Source organism: Empidonax traillii, unplaced genomic scaffold (genome assembly GCF_003031625.1).
Source record: "Empidonax traillii isolate 1590-97213 ecotype Southwest subspecies unplaced genomic scaffold, ASM303162v1 scaffold55:size2822071, whole genome shotgun sequence".
In the NCBI taxonomy this organism is placed as follows: domain Eukaryota; kingdom Metazoa; phylum Chordata; class Aves; order Passeriformes; family Tyrannidae; genus Empidonax; species Empidonax traillii.
In genome coordinates, this window is record NW_020955248.1 from 2,413,428 (window position 1) to 2,423,028 (window position 9,601).

The 9,601-nt window shown below is 42.5% G+C and overlaps 1 protein-coding gene and 1 long non-coding RNA gene across 3 annotated transcripts in view; one reads left to right on the top strand and one right to left on the bottom strand.

Moving 5' to 3' along the window:
* Positions 1-5,186: 5,186 nt before the first annotated feature.
* Positions 5,187-9,601, bottom strand: part of ISX (intestine specific homeobox) — a 28,441-nt gene continuing 24,026 nt past the window's right edge. The window contains exons 4-5 of the mRNA XM_027879565.1: positions 7,003-7,119; positions 5,187-6,330 (exon numbers count right to left, since the gene is read on the bottom strand). Of these exons, the coding sequence (XP_027735366.1) occupies positions 6,094-6,330; positions 7,003-7,119 (354 nt within the window). The 3' untranslated portion in view covers positions 5,187-6,093. The remainder of the gene's footprint in view (positions 6,331-7,002; positions 7,120-9,601) is intronic.
* The window catches only part of LOC114055445, a 10,732-nt gene continuing 7,346 nt past the window's right edge, over positions 6,216-9,601 (top strand). The window contains exons 1-2 of one of the 2 annotated variants that reach the window (XR_003570725.1): positions 6,216-7,129; positions 9,290-9,464. This is a non-coding gene — a long non-coding RNA (uncharacterized LOC114055445). The remainder of the gene's footprint in view (positions 7,130-9,289; positions 9,465-9,601) is intronic. The other variant, XR_003570724.1, reaches the window with a different exon arrangement.

Sequence of the window (9,601 nt, forward strand, 5' to 3'; positions counted from 1 at the left end):
GATGACAGTAGTTGGTGAAAATTATGGCAAAGAGCAACATTAACAGAAAAGGCCAACTCTATGCCAGATTTCAAGCTCCTGCTCCAGCTGCTGTTCTCAAAAGGGTACCTAAATTTTGTCACTGAATAAAAAGTGCTATTTCCCTGGCCTCAGGGACTGAATTGCTTAGATTTAAGACATTGGCCTAAGGCAGACAGATAACATAGAGAAATGTCAAATTTTGAAAGTTAAAATTTGTTAAAATACAAAGTGCCTGAGAGCAGGGGGATTGCACTGAGGAGTGCTGTAAAATGCCGTCAATAAAAGATCCCTCGAACACTGGCAATGCAGGCTCAGATTTAAGAACCCTTGGTGGGGACCTGCTTTTCCTTAACTATAACAAAGATAATCTTGAGATTCATATGACAGACTCTGAATACCAGACACTTATCTGCTCCTGCTGCAGGCAAATTAAGGAGAAAGCCCCCCGGGGTAGGTCTCTACAGCAGCAAGCGTTTCAGGGCAGTGAGCAGGTGTTTTGCCCTGCCAGGTGCCCCTAGAAAGAGGGTGCACCTATTCCTGCTTGAGAAATCCTGACAGAATTGTATGGGACAGCCCAAAGTTCAGAGCAGTAAAAAGAGATTTAGGTGAGGGAATAAAGCAAAAGTAGCAGTGGTGTGAGTCCTGTTAATCCATGGGGGAGACAAAAGAAAACAGATAGAGAAGAGCAGGGCTTCAGAGAGTGGAAAATTAGTAATAGACAAGTTTGATATTGCTGAGAGTCCTAAAAGTTTTTCTAGCTTCAGCAGTCACACACAAAGCAAAGGCTACCATCCTAGAGTCAGGAATGTGCTTCCTGAGAGAAGAAAAAAAAGTGTTAAATTAGCTTTTCATATTGTTGAGAACAGACAAAATGGTTCTTTTCTGCTATGGAAGCATTCAAAACCATTAAAAGCTGACAAGGCCTGGGGTTTGTAAGGCTGTAAATAGCAGCATCTATATTTAATCAAAGATGATGAAGGCTTCAGTGAATTTCTGTCCTGTAAGCTCAGCATCAGCTGCGTGACAAAAGCAAAGAACGCAATGGCAAAGAACGTGACTACGGGAGTTTCAAAATGCAGAAAAAGGGACAACTACTACAAATTCCCGGCACGTGGTTGCTGGCCGGCACTCTTTATTTCTTAAAGAGGCTGCAGATTGTTCAGGTGGCTGACATGTACTGCTTGATATGTTCGTTCCCGAAAGGATTGCAGCACCAAAGCAAGCTACCACATGAGGGGACATTCTCTCCTTGAAATGTCCATGACATTATAATATATATATATATATATATATATATATATATATAATGTATATTATATATGTATAAAATGGCTGTCGGATAGTGAATTATTTGCTGCTTTGCTTCTTTGTGACACAGATTATTCTTTTTTTGGAGATGATTAAAAACAAAATCTGTTTGAGTTTCCTTTCAAAGCATTTAATCTAAAACCACCTTGTGACTTTGACAGTAAGTTCATTTTTGATCGAATTCCGGAGTCCCTTCAGAATCTCCAGTTCTGAAGAACTGAAATAAAGGCATTTTCCCTTCTCACCCTCTTTGCTCTGTTGAGCTCCAGGAGATCAGGGGGTGAGTTTTTATTGTTAACCACTTGAAAATAAAATTATTATGTGCAGGTGTCTTTGGATAGACACTGTAAATGATGGATTTCAGCAAAAGCAAGAACATGTCCTGGAAGAGGGGTAAAGCTGTCCCAGGAAGAAAACAGATTTGCATGAGGACACAAGAAGGGAGGAAGTGTCACAAGAGTCCTTCTTGGAAGAACCAAACTCTCCTGATGGGATAAAAGCCCACCTGAATTAATTCACGGACAATTATATTTTGAATTAAACTCACATTCGCACCCAGTCTTTTGCTTTGATCTCCCTGAGATGCACAAACATCAGGGCTCATTTGGTCCCTGAGCTAGAATTGATAATGTTTTCTCATAATGAAGGTAAACCAAACTACCCAGGGGCAAAAAGGGAGCAGACCAAGAAAATAGAAGTAGGTCCTTAGGTGAGACCTATAGTCCAGGCTAAGGGGAGGTGTAAGGTAAGAGAAGAAGGGCATTTTGCAATCACTTAGTAGAGTCAGGTCAGAGCACAGAGTGGGAAAAGCACAGAGAGCTTGGTAAAAACGCATGAAGAACTAGATGTTTAGATGCTTTAAATCACAACTTTTTTTGACCCAAGGTCTAGTGTATACCTGTTTGGATTTGCAGAGCAGGCAGCACCTTCTCTGCATGCTCTCTTTCTGACTGTGATCAGAACACATGGCAATCACAGAGGTTAAAAAAAAAAGAAACAAAAAAAATCCTCTAAAAGTAAACAACACTTTCCAAAGTCCAGCTCTTTTTTCCAGCCATCCCCAACAGAACAACAGCAGCAACCATAACAGAAAAGCTTTCTAGATGCCCCTGGGCTCTCTTACTGTCTTTTACTGAAAAGTCAGTGTGAAAATGGAAATCAGGGCTGTAAGCCAGGGGGAGAAATTGTTCAGGTCACAAGGGGTTTTAGGGAAGATTAAAGGTTGAAACTGTCATATGGAAAATGTAAGTGGAATGTCATGGGAAGCTGTGAGATTGCAGAGGGGTCTCCCCCAAGGGGGCTGTAAACCCTGTCATTTGAAATCAGGTGAGGAAAAACCTCTAAGCATCTGCCATAAATAATGGCCTCTCATTTTTATCAGGCACTGGGACAAGACGGGGCTCTCCCATCACTCGTTTCCAAGAAGCTCTTAAGGTAATATGACCTGGTCCAGCAGACTGTGGCAACAGCCTTCCAGGATGTCCATTGATCATGGACATGTAGCTCCACCCTGTCACCTTTCATTGCCACTTCTTTTGGGAAGTGATTCAGATCCACCGAGGGAACCAAGTGTTATCATGACTGTATTTGAGCCTGAACTGAATTCTCTGCTAAACCCTTTGAATAGAGACGATAACCCCACATTTTTGTTTCAGAAGTAGGATGAGTCTGATAAGAAGTGATCAGGGTGTTTCTGGCTGGGACAAGTGTAGCACATGGTGGGAGATCTGATGGACCAGTTCACTCTGAGGCAGTACATATGGCAGTCATATGCCAGCAGTGAGAAACTGGATTCCCTTTTTTTTTTTTCCCCAGCCTCTTGCTCAAGGAAAAGCACAGACTATTACTCTGAAGTTAGGATAACACTATGACTACATTTCTATACTCAGGACTTGCTAGTGTGTGATCAGCTTCCTTAGATGACCTGTCCCTCAAGCAAAGCAATCCTATATATCTGAAGGGCTGTGGAGTTTAGGATGCCCCAAAGACTGGTGTGCCCAATCTGGCATTTTCTGGAAAAATCAGAGGATAAAACAAAGTGAAAGTAACGTCTTAAGGACCAACACAGCCATGAAAGAAGTGGACTTTATTACTTCTTTCTTGAAAGATAGGTAGGGGGTGCAGAGTAAGGGAAAGATACCACAATTAGATGAGATATGAGGAAAACCTAAAGACTAGAAGGTGTTGGGGTATAATAAGCTGCCAATGCCAGAAACAGCCCCACTGCATGTTAATTTGCTCTGGCTGCACCTGAGAATAAAATATGAAATTGGTGAAAAACATGGCAGTACTATTAAGTTTCCCTAGGATTTGATGAGCTGCATATGGAAGAAAGTGCTACACATATCCTGAAACCTAGATTTGCTTTCCAGTGGGAAATTTTGAAATTTCAGAAACAAACAAGAGAGCCCAAGCAAAATTCTTCTGCATCAGTACAAACCCTCCAAATATCAAATCTGCTAGCATAAAAGGAATCTTAAGACTTTGATTTTTCAATATGAAGTTAATTAAGCTCTCCTTCTCACCTCCCTCATCCAAAACAAGGCTTCTAGAGGACTTCAGAGGCATGAAACATTCATTCATATTCTGGGCAGCTGTAATGATGTGTAGGAATCCTGGGTGTGGCATTGTCAGACAGAGATGGGAGTGGATAGAAAGTAGGAAATAACTCTGGAAAACTGCTCAGTTTCGATTAAAAGTCTGGTGAAATTAAGACACTCCATATCCTGACCAAGGAAAATGCTCAGGTGATCATCTCAGAATCCTCCTCCAGGGTACACAAATATTCCCACAGGATAAGCTGTTGCAATGCAGGTGCTGGCTTGCATCCCTGGTCTATTGTGCAAAGAGCCATGGCCCTTTAGCTTTAGGTGACTGTGATGCCTGAGTCTGTTTCCTCGTGATCACTACATAGGGCCAATTCACATCCCAAAAACTGCACTAATGTGTGGACTGCACCTAACTTAGAAACCTTAGTGTGACCTCTTATTCTTCGTAAAAGCCAGCCCAAGGTCCTTGATTCAGGTGTGTGCAGCTACAATGCAGTCATCTACAGTTGCAGGAGGTGAACACCAGAACTGATTTGTGTTGATTTTAATCAGTTAGATGCTTAAGCTCTTCGTTGGAGCTGAAGTTTAGCCCTGTATCTGACTTGACTGTCCTTCAGATGACAGATAAGATGACAGGGATGAAGATGATATAGAGTCCAGATCTAAGCAGGTATGCAAAAAAGGTCTTGTGTAAGACCTATAAAAAGAAGGACACAATATATCTGAGTTCTGCTGAGCAGTTGTGGCCTGAAGAAATGAAACTCATACAGGGTAGGAGTTAACTTTTCCCTTGCGATGATCAGCTACTTTGTAGCTTATAGGTCTTCCAAACCTGAAGTACTCGGAAGGCTGGTACCATCCAGACAAGCAGAAAGCTGTGATCCACTATGTAACCAACAGTTAATGGCTACGGGAAGGCATTAGACCTGACAGCTGCAGTCTGGCTGAGGGATTTCTGAAGTAAGCAATCTATTCAGAATTGTTAACCCACCTGCACTCCCGTATGCACAGGACAGCCTGCCCAGCAGACTACTGGGTCACAGTTTGATTTTCTCTTGGACCTGTCATGAATGACCACCCTTACAAATTATATTCCTGGGAAGAAGACCACATTGTAATGGCTTTGTTCAGTAGCTTCCCCTGTGAGTGTGTAGTTTGTGCTGTGGATGCAAGACAGAAGATGGTGCAACCAGTACTTCCCAACAGTGTTTCCTGTGAAAGTCAGTGGAGGTATTAGTAGAAGCAGGATTGGACCCTGAATATGGAGGGGAGAAAAAAGCACCATATGCTGGAAGGCAATGAGTATTATGTAAATAATAAGGCATAGAGACATTTTGTAAGTGGGCAGACCGATCCTATTATATATCTACAATTAAACTAAACTGTGGGGTCATATCATCCTATTAAGGGTAGCAGATTAAACTCAGGCTGTCTCTTTTTGTTATTGTTTCTGATGGGGTTTTGGAGCTTTCTTAATTCAGGTCAAAAAATGAGAGGCTTCCTCATAAGCATTTTAATTAACCAGCTGAAGAATTCTCTTGCCCCCAGAGACTCACGGTACCAAATCCAGAGCTCAGACTGTCATATTTCAGCTCAAACTGTGTTTGTGCCCTTTTATTCAAGTCAAAAAACAGATAGCAAATCAAATCCACCCCCCTCCCTCATTAACTGCTTGGGAAAAAAAAAAAAGTATCTTGAAAGTTTGATTTTTGACCTAAACATGTTCTTTGCAACCTCCAGTGCATGAGGACCAGGATGTATGAGGAAAGCGGCCCAAACCTGCAGAGAAAAGCCCTTTTGGCTGGATCTTGGGGCTATGCACACTTTATCACAGGCATCTTTCCTTCCCCAAGACATCACCAGTGCAATAGGGTCATCCAGTGTTGTCTCACAGCTGAGTAAAACCCCAGTCTTTTCGCAGGGCTGCTTTGTGCACCGTCCCCCTGGGGAGAGGTGCTCAGTTGAATGGCTGGGTTTCTACAGAGTGTGCTGCTCCTCAGGCAGATGAAGAGCTCCTTCCTGGTCTTTGGTGACTCTTGCCCACATTCTCCAGGTGGCAGCAACTCTTGGTAGCAGTCCTGCAGCATGCTGACCTTGCACCACAGCCAGCCATCGTCCCATCAGGTTTGTTCGAGGAGAGGAATCGCACACATCCGAAATGGATGTGAGGAAGGAAGGCATGCCCCCAAACTCCCCCACTCCCCCATGTCCTCCTCTATGTGGAGCTGGCACAGATCCTGCTCCTTTCCAGCTTGTGGGGTAGTGGCGAGCCGTAAGGGGGGAGGACATTGAAGACCAAGTACGGTTCTGGGAAGGGCAGCAGCTCCATGTGGTGGGGAGAGAAAGAGAGCATGCTGGGCAGCCAGGCAGTTGTCAGCTGTCCTTGCAGTGGTGAGTAGTATCCCGTAGCAGGAAAGGAAGCAGAGAGCTTTCTTGGCATTAAGCTAGGAGCCTTTCAAGAATAAAAATGTAGTTTCAGGTGAATCAATATGGACTTTTATTTAGATAAAATTTACAATCAACCTTATTTGTTTCCCTGGTGTTCAGTAATTAAGTAGAAAAGTTTAGAAGAATAGACTTCCTAAAACCTGGTGGTGTGTTGTCACTCAGAGTGCAAGGCAAAATGCACTTTTTTCTAGCCGTGAAAAACCTCTTGTCAGGAAAAGAGCCTGTGTGCCAGCCAGATAATATTAATTGTCCTGGACATGGCACGGGTCAAGGGCAAAAAGTGGTAGTCAGCCTAACAAGGCGGGATGTTGTAAAGAGATACTGTCTGTAAAGAAACATGGCTTTGTGGCCTCAAATGTCTCATTTTCTCCTGTTCAGGAAATTTCTGATGGTAAAGACATTTTGAATTAGAGTATGATTTATGGAGAAGTGATTTAGAAGCAAAATGGGGAAGGACCATCCTGCAAGAGACATCTCACAGCATATTTGCAAAACTGGTTTAGTATTATGAAGAAATGTGTTATTTGACCAGATTTGCTGCGATTTCTTGTCATCCCATTGCCATTTTTGTCTTTTCCAGTCCTCCTTCTCTGGGATAGTCCCATGTGAATTGATTACCTGGTGAAGAATAGCTGTCTCTCCCTCAGTGGCTTTATACCTAGTGTTCGATACTTACTATGAAATCTGACTTGGGAGCAGGAATGAAGTCAACTTCTGTCAGATGCTGGAGGCCACCAAAGTTGCCAAATTTTTCATGTTTCCTCCACTTTGCTCGCTGATTCTGGAACCAGATCTGGATAGATGTAAGAAAGAAAATGCACAGAAATTAACGGAATATAAAGGAGAAACTGCTCACAGCCAACTACTTTCCCTACTCTCTGAGTATCAGAAAACACTGACATCCAGCTCAGCAGAACCAGGGGTTGAATCTAAAGGAATGCAGTGGGTTTGACGCAGCACCTTTCACACTCTGCATAGCATGTGGGATCTCTGGACTATCATGACAGACTCTTTTCTACCACAGCTAGAATCACCTTAACCAAAGAAAGATAGTGTTGCAGCGCTTACAGGGCTCTCCTGGGAAAACAGATCCTTCTGTGGCCAAAGCTATACAGCAGTCAAGGCACATGGCATTCTGTTTTCCTTGTTTTCCCTAGGAGGTGTGATATGTTGCATGATAGGGCTATTTTGCCCTGTTTCCACATGAACAGACTGAGAAAAGATCTACCTAGATGCTTTGCTGGGCTGCAATAAAAATGTGCCACCAGCGGAGAGGTAGTAACAGGATTCTTCCTATATTTAACTGGTAACATTTTGAAATTCATATGAGAGAACTAAGCAAAAGACCCAAGGGGATCACTAAACAATCTGAGTATGTTGTCTGCCATCTCTTTTGCCTGAAAAACAGACAAATAATTTTCTCAGGGGAGTTTCTTTCATCTATTAGCTGATTTGACCAGTCTGACTTCTGGCAGAGACATATGTGTGTTTACTGTGAAGTGGCAGTAATGCCCCTTTCTGCATTGTTCTGAAAAGTTGAATCCCACTTCCGCTGTAGTTTCTATCTGGCTGAGGGACTGGCTGTTTGAATGTAAGCAAGTGGTTCACATGAACACAAAGTGTCAGTGATCAAAGTCAGATGCAACTGGATATAAAGATGTGTGTATTTTAAACCAAATAATGAGCAGCTCAATTATTTCTGCATCTCTTGCCCAGGAAGTAATGGGAATGTCAGGAGCCCTCTGCTGCATTGTTGATAGTTAGCAATACCTGAGGTCACTGAAATGACAGTTTTATTTATCTGGTTTTGCATGTGTTTGAGAACTGCTATATTAACTCCTCCATTCTCTTTCTACCATGCAGGAGTTATGTGCTGGAATAGCACCATTTAACACTGATAAAGTGATTGAGGGAAATGGGGGGCTGAAGACAGCATTCAGCCTCTGAAGTGCTCCTTCTAAAGTCTGCACACAGGGTAAAGTTCTCACTTCATGGACTTCCGTTTTTTTTTTAATAAAGGCAAAGCTTTCAGTAATTCTCAGACCAAACTACTCTTTTCTGCCCAACCAGCTCTGCAACACACTTACCCCTAAAATGGTTTCGAAATGCCCACTGTTCCAGCGTTCCTGAGCTATGGCACTGAGGTAGAGCACAATATTCCCATGTGTATTCACAAAAGTCATACCAGGGGCAGGTGCCTCCTTAATCCTGACAGAGATTTCACAAAAGACTCATTTACCCTCCAAGTGGTCAGCAGGTTGTCCAAGGAAACAAGGACTAAAGTAGAGTGCAGAGGGAGGGTGGTGTTCCCCATGTTGTAGGGATAGCCTCCATTTGTTTTACTAATTCTGTAGTTCAAATTCACATTTGTGTCAGTAAGTGGTTCCTATGACTTACCAACTTTGAAATGTCTCCAGGGGACACCTGTTGCAGGCCTAGTTTTTTGTCTACTAGCACATGCCATTTGATCTACTCTGTTCTCTTAATCCAAGTAGGTTGTAGGACCAAGGCAAGGTCTTTACAGTGTCATGTCATCAATGACATCAGTTAGCTTTATAATGCAAATACACAGAATCATAGAACCATAAATTTGTTTGAATTGGAAGGGACCTTCTAAAGATGATCTTTAGTTACAACCTCTCTGCTGTGGGCAGGGACATCTTGCACTAGGCCAGGTTTCTAAAAGCCCCATCCAACCTGACTTTGAACACTTCCAGTGATGGGACACCCACAGCTTCTCCGGGCAACCCATTCCAGTGTCTCGCCAATCTCACCATAAAGAATTTCTTCCTTACACACAAACTTAATCTACCTTCTTTCAGTTTAAAATTGTCACTAATAATCTCATCATAAAAGGATGAGTTTGGCAGTATCTTTTTTCCATAAGCCAGTGTTGATAAGCATTAGATGTTACCCTTTCTTTAAGTCTTCATCAACAGAGACTCATATCATCTTTCTTACAGTTTTGCAAAAAAATCAGTGTTTGGCTGACAGGTTGTCCTGTTTACCCTTTAAGTACTGATGCAACATTATATTTCTTCAAGGCCCTTGGAATGCCCCTTGTGCTCCAGGACTGATTTAATATCAACACTGATGATCCAAAGTGCTTCTCAAGCAGCTTCTTAAGAACTACTGGAGGTAAGTCACTTAGATGTCTGGATTTAAAAATATCTCTCTGTAGCAGCTGCTGTTCAACATTGTCCTTACAGAAAGTGTTACCACCTTACCTGACATATTTCCAAGGATAGAGCAGAAATTATGACTGAACATCTTTC